Source organism: Sander vitreus, chromosome 9, assembly GCF_031162955.1.
Source record: "Sander vitreus isolate 19-12246 chromosome 9, sanVit1, whole genome shotgun sequence".
In the NCBI taxonomy this organism is placed as follows: Eukaryota; Metazoa; Chordata; class Actinopteri; order Perciformes; family Percidae; genus Sander; species Sander vitreus.
This window is the reverse complement of record NC_135863.1, coordinates 34,204,528-34,225,744: the sequence shown is the minus strand read 5'-3', so window position 1 is coordinate 34,225,744 and position 21,217 is coordinate 34,204,528. Positions and strand designations below refer to the sequence as shown.

The 21,217-nt window shown below is 41.3% G+C and overlaps 2 protein-coding genes across 2 annotated transcripts in view; both read left to right on the top strand.

Moving 5' to 3' along the window:
• Positions 1-53: 53 nt before the first annotated feature.
• On the top strand, positions 54-5,218 carry klhl30 (kelch-like family member 30). The gene is made up of 7 exons (XM_078259890.1): positions 54-2,227; positions 2,313-2,511; positions 3,042-3,128; positions 3,275-3,430; positions 3,717-3,905; positions 4,345-4,490; positions 4,574-5,218. Exons 1-7 carry the CDS (start codon positions 1,457-1,459, stop codon positions 4,820-4,822), a joined length of 1,797 nt encoding a protein of 598 aa, XP_078116016.1. The 5' UTR covers positions 54-1,456; the 3' UTR covers positions 4,823-5,218.
• Positions 5,219-5,629: 411 nt separating this feature from the next.
• crocc2 (ciliary rootlet coiled-coil, rootletin family member 2) overlaps positions 5,630-21,217 on the top strand; it is a 32,974-nt gene continuing 17,386 nt past the window's right edge. Inside the window, exons 1-9 of the mRNA XM_078258227.1 lie at positions 5,630-5,686; positions 6,321-6,468; positions 6,577-6,692; positions 16,451-16,600; positions 16,697-16,780; positions 17,528-17,631; positions 18,722-18,866; positions 19,315-19,421; positions 19,982-20,188. Of these exons, the coding sequence (XP_078114353.1) occupies positions 5,630-5,686; positions 6,321-6,468; positions 6,577-6,692; positions 16,451-16,600; positions 16,697-16,780; positions 17,528-17,631; positions 18,722-18,866; positions 19,315-19,421; positions 19,982-20,188 (1,118 nt within the window). The remainder of the gene's footprint in view (positions 5,687-6,320; positions 6,469-6,576; positions 6,693-16,450; positions 16,601-16,696; positions 16,781-17,527; positions 17,632-18,721; positions 18,867-19,314; positions 19,422-19,981; positions 20,189-21,217) is intronic.

The following is a 21,217-nucleotide window of genomic DNA, read 5'->3' as shown; positions in this document are numbered from 1 at the left end:
AAAAAATATATGTATTGTATGTTTCTATATAGTAATATAAGATATTTAGTAGGTATTTTGGTACTGCTATTCAAACTCAGGTATCAAATTGGCAACAGATGCAAAGCAAATCCAGACCTATTACAAAAGCCAGAGAGCCTTGAGTACTAGTGTGTAGTACTAGTGTGTATTCCTGAGAGTAAACATCTTAACACAACCTAGAATCTTTGATGTGGCAGGAAGAGGCCCAGTTTATTTCATAGATTCATCGATCATGTATTATCACCTTATTGTATGTGCTCACTGACGATATTTCACTGACATTATATATTTTCATTTCTTACCTATTTGAAGGCACTTTTAATCAAACCTCACATAATTTAACACCTACATAAACATACAGCACTTTGTCCAGCATAGTGGTATTATTAAATAATTGTTGTAACATACAATAAAAGTCGATGCTACGTCATTTATCTCCTTTGCTATCTTCCAGGCCTGTTGAGAATAGTATGTGCCTGTAACAGCAGCTGTGTGTCCATGCTTGTTTTTTGGAATCTGACTTCAGCACAGTGTCACTGTCAGTTCTAAAAATAGCTGAAAGACAGGCAGTCTGTCTCAGTGACATGGCAAAAGCGTTTGGCCATGGTGCCGACTCCATGTTGATCTTACCAGCTGCTCTGCTACAAACTGCTTTTTTTACTGGAAGGATGAGCCATTATTTCCATTCTCTGCTTCTGTGGTGAGTTTGTTGTTGGTTTCTCATTTAACAGTATTTAGGAAATGTAATCTATTGTGACCTTCAGAGGAGATTAGAGTCATAATATAACTGTATATCTTACTAATCATGAGCCAAAGTACTTTGTAGGACTTGTTACAACACAGTGATGCCGCGCTTAAAGGTGGTGTCTGCAATTCTGGACAAAGATTGTTAATTTTTTAACTCAAAACCCAAACAAATACACCTCTCTCATCAGTGCTCCTTCCCCCTGCCCTGTCCTGTGCACGAGCGCCAACGGAATAGTGTTGTGTGACTCAGTCCGAGCCACTTTGTTTCCCATTTACAGAGCCAAGGCTGTGGATAAAAACTGGATTTTTTTTCAGTGCACAAAAAGTGTATTGGATTAGATACGCAGACTCCACCTTTGAGAAGACAAGGCACTTTTTTTCTATTAAACTTAAACTAAATTAAACTTTTAGGCCTCTTTATTTGTACCATTGTACAAAAACACACATTATTTTATTATATATTATAAAATGAAAGAAATATCCAATCATATACCACTTTTTTTTCAAGTTATTGCTGATCTTTTGTGGATCTTTTGTGGAAAATAAACATTGTTTAGACAGGTTTTTAAAATGATTTCTTCTACATATTAATGCATTTTTTCCTACACTTACAGGTTAGCTTTGAACTCAGTGTTTCACTATCCCTGCTGAAAGACATTTTGACTTCCATTTTAAACTGAAGTTGACCATGGTGCGCAATGTGGATGACCTGGACTTCTGCCTGTCCTCCCATCCTCAGAGCATCCTAGAGGGATTGCGCTCCCTCTGCTCTCACCCCAAACTGGTCGATGTAACATTGAGCACTGGCGGTCGGGACTTCCCCTGTCACCGTGGCGTGTTGGCCCTCTGCAGCACGTACTTCCACAGCATGTTCTCAGGGGACTTTGTGGAGAGCATAGCTGCACGTGTGGAGCTTCACAATGTCGATCCTGATATACTCAGCTGCTTGCTGGACTTTGCCTACACAGGCAAACTGACCATCAACCAGAGCAATGTGGAGGGGCTGATCTGCACCTCCAGCCAGCTGCAGTTCCAGACAGTGAGAGCCGTGTGCAGCCGATACCTTCAGCACCAGATTGATGCAACCAACTGTCTGGGAATCCTGGAGTTTGGGGCGATCCATGGCTGCCCTGAGGTGATGGCCAAAGCGTGGGCCTTCCTCTTGGAGAACTTTGAGGCTGTGCAACAAGGTGAGGAGTTTCTACTGTTGGGAAAGGACAGGTTGGTTGCCTGCCTGTCCGACGAAGGACTACAAATCCGGACAGAGTGCACCCGTGTGGAGGCCATCCTGAAATGGGTCAGGCACCAGGAGTCTCGGCTCTGCCACCTCCCTGAACTGCTCACCTTGTCCCGTCTTCCTCTGCTCAGCCTGGACTACCTGGCTGACACCCTGCTGAAGGACAGTCTGGTGCAGGCCTCTCCCAGCTGCAGAGAGGCTGTGGAAAAAATTCACAGAGAGGTTAGTGAGTTCATACTCTCTCTTATCTTTGTTTACACAATCTGAGTAGATTTCCAAAAACAATCATGACTTTTACTTTTTCTAGAAAATGGATTTGGCACCAGAAAATACAGACAGACTGGACCCTCAGAGTCCACAACCAAACCTGCAAGAGGTGCTGGTGGTAATGGGAGGTCGTTCACTGGATGACTCAGATGATGAAGATGACTCAGATGAAGAGGACAGAGACCCAAGACTGCAAAGACTGCTGCATAGGAACTGTGCCTTTTACAACACAGTTACAAGTACGACAACAGGTTTTGCACACATCAAAATTTCAAGTTTGTTTAAGTTCAGAATCCATTTCCCAACAGTTTGGCAGATGAGTCCTAGGTCGTTAAATGTAGTGTTGACAGAAAAACAGCTCTCTGGGAATGTGGTCTGGATGTGACAAAATTGGATCATCTTCTCAGTTCCTCAAATGAGAGTTTTATAGTGCAGAGCTGGAAGAAGGCATTCATGTCACAAAAAGATTGTTGCATCTCATTTTAAGATTTCTGATTTTATGTTGAGGCATGACAACTCAAGCCACAATGTTGAAAGCTCTGCCAGAATAGTTACATTTTTTAACAGTTTTTTTCCTTTCTCGACCTAACTTTGACTTACAGTGTACTGTCATTTAAATGGTCCTTGAGGACATTTGTGCGTCTTTGCCCAATTTCCCTGGTACTGTATACATTTTTCATTTGGCATACTGTATTTGTAAAAAACATGTATCTACTTTCTCTCTCTGAATGATGTTTAAACATTAACTCCCTTTTCTTTTTCTTTGCAGAACAGTGGCATGAGCTCCCTAATTTCCCCAACCCTAACAAGTGGGGTTACGCCATGGTCTCCTTGAACAATGATGTGTATGTCACAGGTGAGTGAAGTACATACAACACAGAAACTCGAGGGGCAAAAGGCAAAGAAGTAATGATAAACAGTTTTTTAACAGAACTCATTTCTCTTGTAAGGAATGTAAAACATTGTCAGACTTTTGACAAAGTGTTCTTGTCTGCCTGACAGGGGGCTCGCGAGGTTCAAATACCAACACCTGGTCCACCACAGAGACCTGGAAGTACATCACAAGAGAGGGGAGGTGGATTACTGTGGCACCCATGCTCCGGCCTCGGACTAACCACACGTCGGCAACGCTCAACGGGGAGATTTACGTCATTGGAGGTAAGAAAAATAAATACAGTCCTGCATGTGGTGCCTTAAACCTGCAGCACAATGGAAAACTTCAGTAGCTCATCTGCCCTTAATGGCTTACCTCTGCTGTGATAGCATTTCTTCTTTGTGGTTGAATAGTTTCAAATATGGCCAGGTTCTAGGAATAGGGCATTTTAGATGTGGGTTTGTGCTGTCATAAACTCAAATCTTTAAATGTAAGTATTTGTATTTGTTTACATTTATCAGAGCATGATTCAACCTCATCCTTAATTCTACTTACTTTTCCCTCCTTTAGGTACAACGTCAAATCGTGTTGAAGTTGAGCATTATGACCCTTACAGCGACACCTGGGCCTTGACATGCCCCGCCCTAAAATATGTGACAAACTTCACAGCCACAGCGTGTCATGGGAAGCTCTATGTGATTGGCTCGTGTGCTATGAAGTACAATGCTTTGGCCATGCAGTGTTACAACCCTGTTATAGGTAAGGATGAGCCAAGCAAACCTCATGCCTAAATCAAATTACAACAATAAAAAAAAAATGTTTTGGAAATGCATTTACAATATTAAATTCATGTATGCAGTACCATACAACTACATCTTTTAGTATTTGTTTCTAAATAACACCCTGGTTCCCCATGTCTTTTACATATTTAGTTGAGTGTTAGTCATTATTGATCAGTTCTTGATGATAAAGCCGTTTTTTACGCAACATTTCACAGTTAAAGCTTTTACTTAATAGTATCATCTTAATGTTATCCCACCTATTGTGTTGACTGATAATAAAGTTATTATTTAAATTACCATTCTTTTTTCTTTATATCGTTTTAACAAGTTTGCAGAACTAAAACATTTTAAATTCAGTATGGATATTTGTCTGGCCTTTTTATGTGTTTACATGTTTAGTTTTTTGTTTTTTACAGATAGCTGGATCAGCATCTGTTCCCCGTTCCTCCCAAAGTATTTGTCCTCTCCTCGTTCTGTCTGTGTGGATGGAACTATATATCTGCTTGCTGACAACACTAAGAAAGTCTACTCTTATGATCCAGATGCAAACATGTGGCAGAAGGTGGGCTTATATCACTGCTCAATACAATCCCTTTCATTAATGCTAATAGCTATAGCTATATGTTGACATTTCCCTCTCTACAGGTCCAGCTTCTCCACATGCTCCATGAGAACGGCGGCCTGGTAACGCTGGATGGGAAGCTGTATGTCACTGGAGGCCATTGGAAAGGTATGGAGGGGGACTACAGTGTGGAGGTGGAGGTCTACAACCGAACTAGCAACACCTGGGAGGTGGAGTGTTTACTGCCAAGACTTTGGTTCTACAGTGGAGTCTGCACCATCTTCCTTGATCCATCCCAGTGGCCTGAGCTTTTCCCCATAGATTTAACATAATGGCCTCTAACCTCGGGGTCAGAGAGCTCACAGAAACATGTTCCTATCATAAACAGTATGTCGTGTTTATCCCAGGGTGTCATTGGGCCCCAGAATAGTGTGGTACGTGATCCTCAGGTATTCCTGGTTGTTTTTTAGGGCCTCAGCAGGTGTTTATGTATACTTTGTATCATGTGTTTGAGATCTGAATTCCTTTTGTGTTATTGAATGGTACTTCTGAATTATTAAATCTTTGTTTGAGTATTATTATTATTATTGTTATTATTATTATTGTATATCAATCATCAATCAATGTATTTGTCATAGTATGACAGTGTTTGGAACTGGAAATGTTTGAATTATTAATAAAATGTGTTCCTGAAAAGTAAATCCTCTTTGGGAACCAGTGTTCACCTTGACGATCATTAACCATTGACATATATATATAATTATATCATTAACCCGTCATGGCGTCTGCCCTGCCATGGAAACACCCCAAGCCAGCATTCTGTTTCTATGGCAACGGCCCGGAAGCGCGTGGTCACCTGGGCAACGTCGACTGCTACAACTGCAGTCGCTCCTAAAGTTTCTTGGCTTAAAAGTTGATGGCAGTGATTTCTTAACTCTCTAGCCATTATTTATGTAGGTTTAAGTTCCGTACGACTTTTCTTTATTTCTTATTACATTATTTTAATGACATGCTAGGTTTGTGCTTTGTTTGACTTCTAGCTATCTAACCTGAGTTAGCGTTACAGCAAGCTAACATTACAGCAAGGTTTCTGTGTCGTCAAATGAAAAGTTTCTTGTTAAAGCTGGGCCAGTTTGACAATGACTTCTCAACGGGAGCAAGGTGCCCACTCCCCCAGACTGGAGGCTGTGATTCAGGTTGGTAACATAGCACATATATATATATATATATATATATATATATGTATATGGGTAACATAGCAGCTGTTCACTGTTAGCGTCGTTCATGTTTAAACGCTTCAAAAGTACAGTATTTCCCTCTGAAAAGAAGCATAGTGCATTTAGAAGTGTAAAGGAGCATAAAGTCCTAACTTATCATTAAGGTGATTTATTTACCGAGCACTGTTTAACTACTCTAGTACTGTATTTATAAGTTTTTCTTTCAACAACGAAAGTAACTACCCATCAGTATGCAATTATAAAGTATATGTTATTGTGAGATGGGCCATTCTGCATAATTATGGTACTTAAAGTAGCATATATTTTGATGCTAATAATTGTGTACAAGTACTTATTCAAGTACATTTGAACTTTGACATTTATTTCTAATAACAATGGCTCCGTTCTATTTACTGAGTGTCCCAGTAAACCATGGCAGTCGTGAGCCAGCATACACCCTAACCCCCTAACCCTAACCCAAGACCCTGAAACTAAAGCAGCTAGCATAAATGGAATCCAGCCATCTTTGATTGCATTAACTTTTTGCTTTTCCTACGTTGACATGTTGACATGTCCTGCTCAGTTATGTGATGTGTGACTGGTATGATTGTAGAAGTTGGAGGAGTCTCTGCTTCACTCTAATGGCAGCTCAGGAGAGAGGACTCTGACACTTCAAGGTGATGGAGAGGGGTCCGGTGTCACGTCTGTCTCCACCCGCATCCGGCAGATCGTCACACGCAACCTGGCAGAGCAGCCAGCTGGTAGGAAAGAGAGCTTGAATAAATCTACCTTGCTGAATATCAGTTATCATTATACCTGATGTGGTAAGATTGACACTTCTGTATGCATGATCGGTTTCCTTATCCCAGGAGAGAGCGCTGAGGTCAGCGAGCTGGAGGAGAGCAGGGCCCTGAGGGAGCAGCTTTCTCAGAGCCAGATGGACCGTGACCAGCCGTTAGTCAAACAGGCCAGTCTCACAGACAGGGTATGAGTGACACAGTTTAAGGGCAAGGTCAAGCTGTGGAACATTATTTAGATTTGTAGCATTTGTTGTATCTATGCTATTCTAGTAGAATGTTTGTTCTGTAACGGAAAGGCAAAAAAACTAATCATCAAAAATGAAAAAATACAGACCAATTGGGATGCACAGGGGATATCATCTATGTAAGTACATCTGATACATATTATCATATACTTATTATACAGCATTATACAGAAAATGTACATGAACATGAACATCATAATGTCAGAGTCAACATATGTAACCACGATGATGACTCACTCCCACCTCATCAAATGGTATCAACAAACCCTTTTTCCAAGTGTTTACCATTTCCCAAACTAGCTGTGTCTCCTAACTAAGACTGCATTGGCTAACATTGTTTATCATGTCAGATGTCAATGCAGCTCTTACAGGAGCTGGAGCGTGTAATGCTGTCGATGGTCAATTTGTGCAGTTTTGTTTAGAGATGAGATTAAGAAGGTCAGCCACACTAGATCATTGACTGCAAAAAGCTACATGTGTTTGAAATGGAATATGGTTACAGTAAACATCAGTGTACCACTGCTTTTTCCAGCAGGGAAAGCCTTTTGGGGCTGAACAAACAGTGTGGGAAGGTTGAAATAGGTTTGCATGTACTGTAGTGAAAACTGATGGGGGAAAAAGTTCGGAATATACATGTACATACTCACGATTTAATTAATGTAACTTGGCACAAGCACATATTTATGTCATTTTTCTTTAATTAACTGCTGTAGAATTACAGTTTACATATTACAGTAAGTGCTGTATAAGCATTAATTTTGTGTGTGTGTGTGGTGGGGGGGGTTGGATGTGCGTGCGTGCGTGCATGTCTGTATGTGTTTGTAAGTGTAAATAAGAGAGTGGAGGGTGGTTCATGAAGGGTTTCCTTGTGGTCTGTTCAGGTAGACTCAGACCCCCTGTGCTCATGAGGACCGGCGTCTCCCTTCATAGCCTCCCATGGTTGCCCCTCCATGTAGCTACTGCTGTTTTGGGGGGAAATTGTGAAGGTCACTGGCCTCCTCCCTTGAGACTGTGGAAGAAAAAGCTCATTTTTCATGGTGCACAAAGCAGCCATTTGTGATAACACTGCCCTCATTCTGCTGCTTAAATGTAATGAATTCCCACTGCTTACCTTACTCATGGAACTTATTTTAAAACCAAGGCTATAAATATAACTTCATTAGCTTGGCAGATATATATAGCATATTTATTTTGTTGATATTTTTACAGAAAAAACACAAGCAAGTGTTGCTGATATTTGATGCCCACAAATATTACAGACATAACCGTTAATGCAGCTGAATGTTTTTCTGGTAGTGCCTCACAAGTCAAGAGGTTCATTACAAGACTCCTGTTGTGACTCGTCTCTTCCAGTGAAAGGTCCTGTCTATTTTTTCGATGCAGAACAGCATGATTGTTTGCCAGCTTTGCTGTGATGTTAATGCAGTGCGCTAATCAATGCTGAATATACAACCACAACAGTCTTACCTGTATATAACCTTCTCAACATTTACTGGCGAGGGGATCGTATAACTATATCATATACAGTATGATCCGTTTAATTAGTCAGCATATTTTGAGGCCCGTATCATTATGTCTCACCTGCTCTTGAGAAAGCAGCCTGACAGTATATAGTCACCATCAAATCTCAGGAGTAGGGTTAGGCAATAATTCAATATAATGGTTCATTGGCACTTAGTGGTGTCATATAATGATAATATTAAATCCCGTGAAATTAATAATTCCAACATATTTTAAGTGAAGTTGTTCTAATTTTTCTTGTCTACGTGATGAGATTTGTCTGATAGAGTGCATAGAAGTGAAACACAGTTGGTTGCAATGAACATAAAAGTGAAAAATATTAGAACATTAAAAATAAATGAGAAAATTATGCTTATTAATATTGATGTCAGCCATATCAACCAGCCCTGCCCTATTTAGCCAAAGACAAAGAAACATTAAAGCCAGCTGCAGGAAGGTGTTAATCTATCAATGGGCTTTAATTTCTCCAGCAACATTACCATACTGTTGTTGCTTAGTAATGTGACAGCAGATTTGGACAATGGAGTCTCTGCTGGTTGCCTGGCAACCTTACATTGACAACAAGACTCCAGGAAGTCACTTCTTTCGGCCAAGAAATAGTCCTGAACATTAACCAGGTCCCTAGGAAGGGCTTCGTGCTTTAAAGCAAATTGAACATTGTGGCCAAATGGTGGAATTGCAACTGCTGGCCCATCACTTGATGCCCTCTGGCCCAAAAGTACTTTTTCCCATAGACTTAAATGGCGAAAGAGACGTCTGTAAATCAGTTGGTAAATTGTTTTGATCGTCACATCAGAATTTGATCCATTCAGTCCGATAATGTTTGGAAAGTCTAGAAGAGCCACTTGATTAAATCATTTAGCCGGCTCGGCCGGGTGGAGCTCTCTAGTGTGCCTGCTCTATGGGCCACACAGTGCGGAAGCAGCGCTGATTATCTGGGTTATTTCTGGCTTAATGATGGCTTCAAGCATCCCTGAGTAACTCTCATAGGAATGAACGGGGCTCCACCTCGAACGCTGTATCCAGTTCTTACTAAACATCCATGACATAAACCCCTTGATACTTGTCATTTTTACACTGGATTTTTTTGTACAGGTTAAACAAATGTGATATAATACAAGTGAGCTTTAGTTACTTTGGACAAAACCAGGCTAGCTGTTTTTCCCCATTTCCAGTCATTGTGTTAAACTAAGCTAACGGGCTGCTGGCGGTAGCTTCATATTTACCGTACATTCAATTCAATTCAATTCAGTTTTATTTATAGTATCAAATCATAACAAGAGTTATTTCGAGACACTTTACAGGTAGAGTAGGTCTAGACCACACTCTATAATTTACAAAGCCCCAACAATTACAATAATTCCCTCAAGAGCAAGCATTAGCGGTAGCTATTGCAACAGTGGCGAGGAAAAACTCCCTTTCGGGAAGAAACCTCGGACAGACCCAGACTCTTGGTAGGTGGTGTCTGACGGTGTCGGTTGGGGGTGTGATGAATAGTGGCAATAATAGTCACAATAAAGATAATGGAACAGTGACTACAATGGTAGTCGTAGTAATTCATGTCATAGTAGGGCACAGCAGGGCGTTACGGGGTACATGAGAGTGGTATCAATGTTCTCATCTAACTTGGCAGGAGAGCGAATGATTATATTTCCCAAAATATCTATTTAAAGCATTTGTTTTTCAGTTTGAAACCATGTTGTCTTCTTTGAGATGTATTCTTGGAAGATGATACAAAATATGATGCCCAACTACCAAAAATGTCTTTCTAAAATCCATCTGATGCTCATAGTGTCAGAATGTCAGCTAAAGCAGGCCCGCCACTGAATGCATGACATACTTAGTAACCCTTCACCAAACCCCCATTTTCCCCCAGCTTTCCTTAAGTCTCTTTGACCTGACAGAAGACCATTAACGCAATACTGGTGAAGTCACACCTGGACACTGAAAGCCTTCCTCTGTGTCTCAGCGTGATCTCTGATGACCCCAGAAAATTGCACATGAACCAGGATAAACCTTGACCCACTTTGTGAGTTGGATGGCCTCAGGAGGTTGGAGAACATGATGGGGTGAATTCTGAACCCTCTGTGTTGCTTTTGGAGCCCTGCCAGTGTGCATTTTCTCAGACATAGACATCTATACCCTCCTGCCTGAACACTTAGCGAGTGGCTGCACAATACTGCAGTGTAGCAGTCTGTTGGATAAAGATAAACTCTTGTTGAATGATTTCTGACACCAACTGCTATTTGCCAGTGCCCTCTGAAATCTTGAATCCCCTGGGTCTCTGCTTAAGAACCCTGTCAAACATAGCTGGAGCAGTTAAAGTCTGTTTTTAGGTATTGTGTTACTGTCCCCTTTTACTCTGCTACCCCCCTCTGTTTCCAGTTTGTTTTTCCTGCTGGCACAAACCCATTTATTTAGGCTGCAGTCTAAATGGAATGCTGCCAAAAAGTCAGACTCTCTCAACTATCATGAAATTGTAAAAATGAATCACCTTCCCCAAAGAAAATATTCTTAAAAGCCCATCCCAGTGCTGCATTTTTGATAAAAGTATTCCATTAAACCTTTTCAACATTTAACATTAGGCTACTCATGTTACCTGCCTTTAAAGTGCCCATATTATGAAAAAAACACTTTTTCTGGGATTTGGGGAGTTATTTTGTGTCTCCGGTGCTTCCACACGCATACAAACTTTGAAAAAAATCCCTCCATGCTGTTCTGAGTGAGATACGGTTTCTGAATGTGTCCTGCCTTCAGTCTCCGGGTGAGCTGTTCAAAATCGGCACGGCTTGTGACGTCACAAGCCGAAACGAGCTGGCTAACCGCAACCGTTAGCTCGTAGCGTAGCATTAGCATTAGCGTTAGCATGCTAACGCTAATGCTAACGCTAGCATGCTACCTCGTTCTCAATAGCAAAGCACTGCTACAATACACACAAGTTCACCATAATCTACAAAAGAACTACTTCCATGTGCACCCTCATTTAGAAGTCTCTCAGCTAATCCTGCCTTGTAACTGACTGAAGGTGGAGAAACAGCCTTTCTTTTACTGTCTATGGAGCTAGCTAGCTGACATGATCTACATCTGAGCTACTGAGCATGTGCGAGTGCAATCAAAGATAGTACAGAAGAAGAAAAGAGGTCTCACTCTGTAGCTAAAACAGAGACCAGCTGAAAAGAGGATCTGCAGCAGTGAGAGAGAGCAACATTATGGTGTTTTTTGAAAATTAAACCATGTAAACCTATTCTGGTACAACCTTAAAATACAATTATGAACCTGAAAATGAGCATAATATGGGCGCTTTAAAGTCGAACATTAGGCACGCTTTTCAGTTCTTTTTCATGCGTCAAGAGTGTCTAATCGGACGTGAAGTCTTAAACTGACTGACTGGTATATGCATATGTGTGTGTGTAGGTTTTTTACAGCATTGTCCTTGCCAGCGGCATTGTGTTAAGTGCTGCAAGGCCAGCCACATGCTTGTGAGTACACAGCGTGTATTATTAGTTTGGCCTTATTTACACATTACTTGTATCTCTGTATGCCATCACAGCAGCTGTCCCCATAGCCAAAAGGTTCACTCCATGGTAACATACTCACAGCAGCTCCCCTCCTTGCTTCCATTCTCCCTGTTTGTTATCCTACATTGTGTAATTACCATCAGTGATGATACATAAACAGCTTTCACAATCAGCTGGGGCTCTTTCACAGAGTCAGCACTCAGGGGGTAATGTGAGGGGAAGGGGGAACGGGTATGTTGTTGAAGTAGGATAGTACGTTTTTTGGGCAGCTTGGGGGCGATGGACATCCGCTCCAGCTGTGTTTAGGAATCTGACAGATAGTGCACTCCATTAATTCCCTTTATTAAGCCTCTGGGCCCAGGCCAAGCCAGGGAAAACGATTGCAGCTGTAACCCTTCACATGCTGGCTGGACTGTGCACTCATGGCCAGATTTTGCCCTGGGTGAGTCAAAGAGAACCAAGGATGTGGAGTAGTTGCTGGATACGCCTGGAAATGTATCTCTCTATAGATAAACAGGCATTGATCCACAATGCCAGTGTTATATGCCAGTATTGTAAGAGAGGAGAGAATTGCCCCTATTAATTCCATAATGTTTAAAAAACAGTTGAAGCATGCGATAAAGTGGTGAGTTATCAGATTTCCAAATGTTGTCACATTAGGTCAGCGAGAGAATATTGTAATCATAACTTGGTTACTGAAATAGATTGGATTTTGATCTACCACATGAGCAAGGCAGCAAGTCTTGGCCCAAACACCAAAGCCTTCACAAGGGCCTTGAAAATGATTCTCTTGTTGCTTGTTGGCAGATGAATCAAAGCAAGATTATCCCTTGATGTTGTTTGAAATATTTATCAAAAGAGACAACACAAGGAGTGGCACAAATCATACATATCAAGAAATATAAAAAGCTAATTCAAAGCACATTTTAAGAGGCTGAAAAATCGTTTACTTTGGAAACATAAGCACGGCTCAAGACACAGATACTTGGAAATGAAAAAATAGGCTGTTTTTCTATAAATTGCATCTTGAACATTATTGCAAAAATGGCAGTAGATGACCTCAAAGAGTCGTGCAACTTTGGGATTGGGCTCAGCCCACTTTAGGGGGGCCACGGAGGCTGCTAGAGAGTGATTGTACTCTGATGCAGATCGTAAATAGCAGTGGTTTTCAGTGAGCACACTTCTGGGCCCCTAGTAAGCGCTGTAAGCCCTCTGACTTAGGGCAGATGGAGGACTGGGATAACTCCTCTCTCTTATGTGCCTTTTTACAGTCACCAATGGATGGGTGTGTTGTGAAGAACAATGAGTTCAAACTAACTTGGAGATGAGGGTGATGAGATTAAATGATGCAAGCAGAGCAAGGGAGTAGATAGTGATGTAGGGGAGTTCAGTGAAGGTGGGGGTCTCCACAACAGACTGTTATGGCACCCTATTGGGAGCTTCCTGCACGGAGCATGGCTAATCCAGAGCAGCCTCCGGCCTCCTGCTTTACAGCTGACTTGGGAGAAACAATAAAAAAGCGTCCCCTCTGTAGGGTGTGGAGTAGGGGTGAGGTGCTGGCAAGAAGCCCACACACTGCAGCTGAGCTATGTATGAAAAAGTACAAACAACCTACCTCAACAGGGCAGGGTGGGGACCTTTAGGAGTTGCCAGGGACACCTGGTTACTGAGTGCACTGCAACTTAGGGAGGTCGTAGTCTACAGCAGTGACAGTTGATGGAACTGAACTACATGTATATGGGCAAATACTTACAGGATAATGTAGTAGACAGTAAACAGTAGAAACAAATCTACAATATTTGTGTAATTTGCATGACCTTCCAGCTCTAGCGAGGTTGGTATGTCCCTGTTATGTATGTTTTAATTATGTCTTTAATTTTAGATTGACTACACCGAGTTAATCAGTTAATTAGAAAAAAACAAAAAGTCAAGTTCAAAGTGAGAAGAATTGTAAAAAATGAAAGCTCTTTTCCAGACTATAGGTTGTGATATGACATTGCCTACTAATAGTTTGCAGTTTGCAGCTATAGGACCAAGTTTTAATGTGTGTACAGTGTATCATTTGTGGTAGTTGTGGTAGTGGTAAAATGTGTTTGGGGATATACACCATAATGGGCATTGAAGGAAAACTCCAAAGGTCAATTTTTCTTTTAAATAAACTTATTTATGTTTACATTCGGTGTTACACACCAAAACACATTTTAGGTGTATCCTTGAGGCCTTAACACATATGTTGAATGTATTTCCTTCCTGATGAAATTTTTTTTTTCAAATCTTGGATTGTTTACATCCTTGTTAACTAGCTAGCAGTCTTCTACATTGCCTTTGTTGGTGCATTGCTACGCCTCTCTCCGTATGTTACTGCCAGTAACTGTTGATCACTGAAGTAGCATGAAATGGGTGGCAAGACTGTGTATCGTGCCGCCCAGGTGCTCGTGTGTGCACATGTACGGCCTTTTGCGTGTACGCAATACAAACAAAACTGTGGTACAATATCAGCTGAAATGACAAGGGCCTTCAACTGAATTCTGCATTATTACCTAAACTATTTAAACACTATCATTAGTAATGTTTAAATTGTACTCCCATGGTACATTTTAACAGAGAGGTAATATTGATCATTGTTGCACCAGTGCACCCAAATGGGTTCATTGGGCCATGCTGTTAACTAAGCTCCCTCTGGGCAATCTTATAATTAACTTTGCCTGTTGTATTTATGACTTTCTCCCTATGAGTGTAAGTTTGATTTAGTTTGTCATTAGTTACATTGGTGTAGTACAGTATGGTCTCATTTGTTCCCAAAAGCTGTAACAGCAAAAGACCCCCTCTATAAGGCCCAAAATGTAGATTGTGCTCATTTGCTTTACTGTAATAAACCATGTGTGCTATGGCCATGTATTTAAGATGTATTTAGCCCATGCTTGTTAGTAAGTCAGCGTTATTGCTATAGTTGTGCCAAAATACTTGAAAAGATGCATAATCACTACAGCTTCACACACAGCTGTTTCCAGGAGTCCCTTTAAACACAGCTGCTGCCGTTCTGTGAGTTTCAAACACTCCGCCCATGTTGTTCCTCCCTTCTCAGTCCCTAAAGCTGTCACTTCAACAACGGGCAGTAAAAGAAGCTTTTGTGCTCTCTGGGTCCTCGAAGTAAAACACCAAAAGCACAGAACCAAGTGCATGATGGCCGTTAGTATAGTTTGTAGTATAAAATTCTGAAAAGGGCATTTGAAAATGTGTTAATAATGGTGGCAAAGTGGCTGGGTTCAGTGTCGAACAGTGAGACTATTGTCTTGGCTCTCTTGGAGCCTGCTGGAGAGATTAAGCACCCAGAGAAGAGATGAGGTACAGAAGAGAGGTGGGAGGGAGTGGGTTCGAAGGGTTGATTTGAAGGGCTTGGATGGTGGTTTGGAGTGTGTTGTAGGGGAGGGGGCTCCCCTCGCTCTCACTCTCTTCCTCTCTTTTTAAATGAGAAGTCGGCAAGGGCAGCTGGAGGCACACAGTGTGTTGTAGTGCTCTAGGGCCATGTGGTTTGTATTAGTGGGGACAGGGTGTCTGGCACCAGGATAGAGAGTGGGTGATGCAGGAGGAGTTTAGGTTGTGTGAGGGTGAGAGATTACAGGACATTTGGATTTCAGATATGAGATTCTAGACCAGTGAATTTTGTATATCTTTGTTTTTAGATGCAGTTGACAGATACAGGAATCAAGCATAAACACCAATATACAAACATACTGTACTTGGACATTCCATAAACTGACATTAATACTGTAACCCCTCCCTCTATCTTTAAAACCAGCCACCGTTGCGCTGACCTCTAGCTCACCTGGTAGATTGTGCGCCCCATGTAGTCCTTGGCAGCGGCCCAGGTTTGAATCCAATCTGTGGGCCTTAGCTCCGTGTCATCCCCTCTCCATTCTTTCCTGTCATTCTCAAGCTATCATAAAGGCAATAAAACGCCTAAAAAAATCATATTTGTGGAACTCACACTCTGAATTAATACTGTGTATCTCTCATAGGCATAAGCTTTGTTAAGATTTATTTCGGGGTTGTTGCAATGGATCGCATACAAATTACGTTCCTATACAATGAAACTGCATTAATTATATTTCAAGGGAAACATGGATTAATAAAATATGTTTCTAATCATAGTCGGTGTAGATAGAAGGTCAGTGTGGATTGGTGGGTCAAACAATCAAAGGATTTTCACCCAAGAGGCCGCTGTTTGTGTCCTGTGTGAAACCAAAGCCAAAAAGCTAACTTTGACCTGTTTACATAACATACTTAACCTAAGTAACGTACTTAACTTTTGTATGTAGCTTAAATTTCATAACACGCATACCTTTTTTTAACCCAAACCATCATCTTTTTCTAAACAGAATGTAGTGTAGTTTTAGTAGTTAAAATTCACAACGTTAACCACGTGTTTAAAACAGCGACCGTTTCACAACATGCTTTTCCTTCGAGACGTAATTGAGAATGCAGTTTAGTTGTATGGGAAAGTTATTTTCTAGGAGACAGGATTGCATTAGATTATACAAATGTATCTAGTAAACATATAACTCAGTGCAGAGTGTGTGTATACTATGTATTGTAATGTGCAATATCCTGTCACTTTGTCGTACTTGCTAAAAGCTCATTTGTTACCACTCCATCCAGCTCGATCAGATGCTGATGCTGGACCAGGACAGTGTATCACCAGGATCCCTGCAATTGCACATCAAGGAGAGGGCATACAGGCAAAAACTGCGGGCATACCAGGAGGCCCAGCAGAGACAAGCCCAACTTGTTCAGAAGCTGCAGACCAAGGTGACTAGAAAAAGAGCACACAAGTCACGCATTTTTAAAAATAAAAAAATAAGTTACTTTGGCTCAACTGTGCACCTTATGTTTGTTTTATACAAGGTTCTTCAGTACAAGAAGAGGTGTGGGGAGCTAGAAGAGCAGGTGCTAGAGAAGACCTCAGAGTCTGAGAAGATGAGATTGTTGGTACGTCTAGACTGAATCAGTATTGCTTAGATATAAATATTCAAGTCCAAAGTGTAAAGGGCCTGCTAGGGTCCTCTAGAGGCCAGTCAGCATTATCACAATGTCAATATGTATCAATATTTACAAAAATATTCAAAACAATGTTAAATGTTAAACTCATGTTTGTTCAATGGGAGCAAATATTTTAGTTATATAAGTTAGCTAAATAATTCTAGTTATAATTCATTGAGACATGAGAACTACAATTAACCATTATATCCCCATATTATATATATATATATATATATATATATATATATATATATATATATATATATATATATAAGAAACATAGAATAAATTCTATCCTTTATGCTCATTGGTTTGAATCCAATTGTTTATGCAAGCAATACAATACAAATACATTTTAACAACCAGTAAAGGAATCATACATAACTGAAAAATAAAACATAGACTTTTTATGTTGGGGATAATATTTGTGCTTTTATTTAAAAGTATTAAATTCAAGCAAATATTATTCTTGGCTCTGTGGCCTTCACAGATAATTGGTATTAGCAGATTTCCACTATAATTATGTTGCTTTATAAACACAAGGTAACTACTGCTACCATACTGAAATGTTATCAAGATGCCAGTAGTTGTGGTGTGTGTGTGTGTGTGTGTGTGTGTGTGTGTGTGTGTGTGTGTGTGTGTGTGTGTGTGTGTGTGTGTGTGTGTGTGTGTGTGTGTGTGTGTGTGTGTGTTCAGCTGCAGACCCACCTGGACTCAGCCCAGCGTCAGCAGCGGACAGAGCAGGATCTCAACGTGGCTATCCAGAATAAGTCTGCTCAGCTGGAGGAGGAGCAGAAGAGGTGAGTGATAGATACCATGCAGTGCAGGTAGCCAGGTTATCCAGCCAATAGAGAAACGTGTCAGCTTCTGTATTGTTACAAGTAATACATATTTGGTAGTTTTTGAAAAAGTGCACAAAGTTTGGAATCCAGACATCATCTACAGCAGCAGGGAGTTGCTTATTGGATGCAGACTTTGAGCAATAAATTCATGGATAAAGCTGTTTTGCTTTTTTGTTTCTTTGTTTCTTGTTGAGAAGCAGAAATTAAGCCGAAATACTTCTGAGAAATGTGTGGACCAGAGATATTCCCAGCAATTCCTTGAGCTCTCCTGCTGTTTTTCCCTGCCCCTGCTGCAGGGAGAAGGCAGAACCTGGCCTTGGCAGATAATCACAGTATCCAATTTGTCAGAGAAAATTAGTGGGACTATGTTGGCTCTCTTCTCCAAAGCATTTTAATGATGCTTCACATTAAGTGTGGGCCAACCTCTGCAGCTGAAGCCAGGTTTTAATGCCCTATGATTTATATAGTTATGGAACTTTATTTGAAATGCTCATGGCAGAGACCTGATCATTTTTACTACCTAAAATATCACTCACTGCAGTGTTACCAAGCTCTACCCACTTAAGCACTTTGTAATGTATTGCAATGTAGAGATTAAGTCTACAACCACCGCTATGTTTTTGCTTATTATTAGGATTACTGCGTATCAGTTCCCTTTAAACACAATATCATCCCATACTGTACATGCAAACATGGGCTTGGCTTCCTCTCAGACAGATAACCAAACATAACAATATGGCATGCTTTACTGTAACAGGGTGTGTGTTTAGTGTGAGAATGATGTAAACATTTTTGTAAATGACCAGCCAATCTGGTTAAAATTAAATCTAAGTTGACACAGACTTTATAAAAGTCTGTCTCACATGTTTATCCTGTAAGTGTGGTTGGCAAGGGTGGATCTAATGGCTACAGATGTAAGAGTTATATGCTGGTTATATGAATGACTGAGTTTGGGTACTGTGGAGGAGTTAAAGGAGGGTGTCATGACAGTCGTTTGGGGGAGATATGCCAAATAGTCTCTCAGTGTCATAACGCTTCCTATTTCCAGGTGTGCCAGCCTCAGCCAAGTCAACTCTATGCTGCGGGAACAACTGGATCAGGCAGGCACTGTCAACCAGGGGCTAACGGAGAGCTTGTGGAAGGCTCGCGAGGACGTTGACTTGTGTGATACCCGTCTGCGCAGAGAGCAAGAGGTGAGAAGAATCACAACTGCTTGAGTCAGAAAAGCCACAGTGACAACTCGAGTTTATTCCTTTCTGCACAGAGATTGTGCAAATAAACTCCTGTTGAGTTCACATAGGGTAGGAATTCCATTCATAGCCAGTTTTCTCAATTCATTCTCATTCCCTGTTCATTTCATTGCTATGAGTTTTGAGTTGTTGTTTCCTGTGAAAACATTCCAACTGCTGAGGGGGAGGAACATTTTGTGCAAACAATCTGGCGTTCGTGCTGTAAATGGGCTACATCTGTTGATTCAGGAAAATCCAATTATTTGTATGTGTGCCAGTGTGAGTCTAGCAGTTCCAGTATTGCATCTGTTTGGGATCACAATAAAATGATGGGTGCCATCATTTACTATAAGCAACCCTTACCACCCACTCTCCAGTCTCTGGTCCCCTTGTTGTCCGCTTCTCTCTGCAGACGTGCGCCTCCCGGCTGTGTCGTGAACAGGCTCGTGTCAGAACACTGTGGCGCCAGGCTGCTTCCCTGCGGAACACTTTCACCCAGCTCAGGACTTTCACTGACAGGTGAGTGTGGCGCACTGCCAGAATCCCTCCAGCGACTCATAATTCCACAAGAACCCCCACCTCTCTCGTGTCTCACACTCACGACTGCAACCACAATCCATCTCTCTCAGCCAAGGATCAAAGTGGAACAGGTCAACAGGGTCGCCAGGCCCCCTGCTCATTGTTTCCTCACTGGGGGGACAGATGGCTTAAGGTGTCTAGCCTCACTGTTGAAATCATCCATCAGACAAAGCTTGAGCCCTATAAGACATGGCTTCTATCATGTTGAACTGTGAGCACTACTGAAGAGTAATTTGCTTTAATAATGATTGCTCAGCTCATAGACAGCTGTACACAGTACTGTAATTTAAACTGAAGACACTTCAAAGTGAGCACTGATCCTAGAGCTTAACCATTACAGACATTCAACCTTTTCAAATACAAACAGACCGATTTTAGCTAGACTGATGGCTCACAACTGTATTAACAAAAACAGCATGTCATGTTTCCTTACCCTTTTGGATCTTTCATATGTTATGATACATTCTGTAAATCTTGATAGACATTATTCTGTTCAACAGGACATTGTCTGATATGCGTGGGGAGTGTGTCGCTGCCAGCCGGCAGCTGAATGTTGCCTGCATGAACTTAGAGGCCAGAGTAACACAGGAGAGCACCTCTAGTGGTGTGGAGATGTCAGCCCTGGAGAGGCAGCTGAAGGACAAACTGAAAGAGGCCATGCAGCTTCAGGGTCGCTGGGATGCAGAGAAAGTCGACCTTAACTCCAGGTAAGGTCATTTTCAAAGTCTCTAGGTCTGTTCATCATAAAGACTTTCCTTCCTGTCTTTTGAAAGTGGCAGCCAAAATGGCATGAGATAAAGCTGCATTTCGTTTAAGGGTCGCTGGATGCTGGTTTCAATGACAACTTCATTAAGGCAACTCATCCTTTAACTTATCTCTCAGAAGTCAGCACATTTATCACCATGAATTAGGGACTTAATAATTACTAATGAAAGTAATTGTTTGATTAAGAACATTTTAAGTAAGCCCCTAAACCTAGGACTGCAAGCCCTACACCGTTTTTTGTCTACAGTCTCTGGGTTGGTCTAGCTCAGTGGTTCCCAACCTGGGGTCCGGGGACCCCTCAGGGGGGCGGCAAAGATCAGAGGGGGTGCGCAAGTCTTTATCTGGTTTGAGGTTGAGGTAAAAAAAAAATATATTTGCACATGTTAAACAAGTTATGATTATACACTAGAATATATAATGTATACTAAAGTCTGTATAAAAACTATATATTTTTGTTCTTGCTTAAAATTGTAGGCAGGCTACTTAGTAGGTCAAACCTCCGGGACCTGGGACCCTTGCTGTCATCAGGTCAGCTGCTAGCATCCACATTTTTCCTGCCGCCACGGCATCACTATTTTATAAATGAAACATGGCGGAGAAACGTAAAAGTAAGGCTCTATCTCGAGAGTTACCTCAACTTCGGTTTCGGAGGGGGTGCTCAGCTTTTCTTAGACATAAGTAGGGGGGGCGCCAAGGAAAAAAGGTTGGGAACCACTGGTCTAGCTGACCAGGACTGTCGAGAAGAAGAAAGCATCATAAACTGAAATATAAATTCTTGGAGTGAGGTCATCTACAGTGCACAGAATTTGACATAGGCTTTGATCATTAAAATCCTGCACAACAAGCTATTTTCAGTGGTTACTGTTTGCTACTACTTTTGCACTTCAGTCAGAGGACTGCAGGGATGTAAGTGCCTTTGTATTCTGAATCTTAGCTGGCTTTTGATCTCATCAGAAGTCATTGTTAATCCC

Coding starts and splice junctions, on each gene's coding strand:
- klhl30 (XM_078259890.1), top strand. CDS start 1,457: ATGGTGCGCAATGTGGATGACCTGGACTTCTGCCTGTCCTCCCATCCT. Junction 2,512..3,041: donor CTTTTACAACACAGTTACAA/GTACGACAACAG, acceptor TTTTCTTTGCAG/AACAGTGGCATGAGCTCCCT. Junction 3,129..3,274: donor CAATGATGTGTATGTCACAG/GTGAGTGAAGTA, acceptor TCTGCCTGACAG/GGGGCTCGCGAGGTTCAAAT.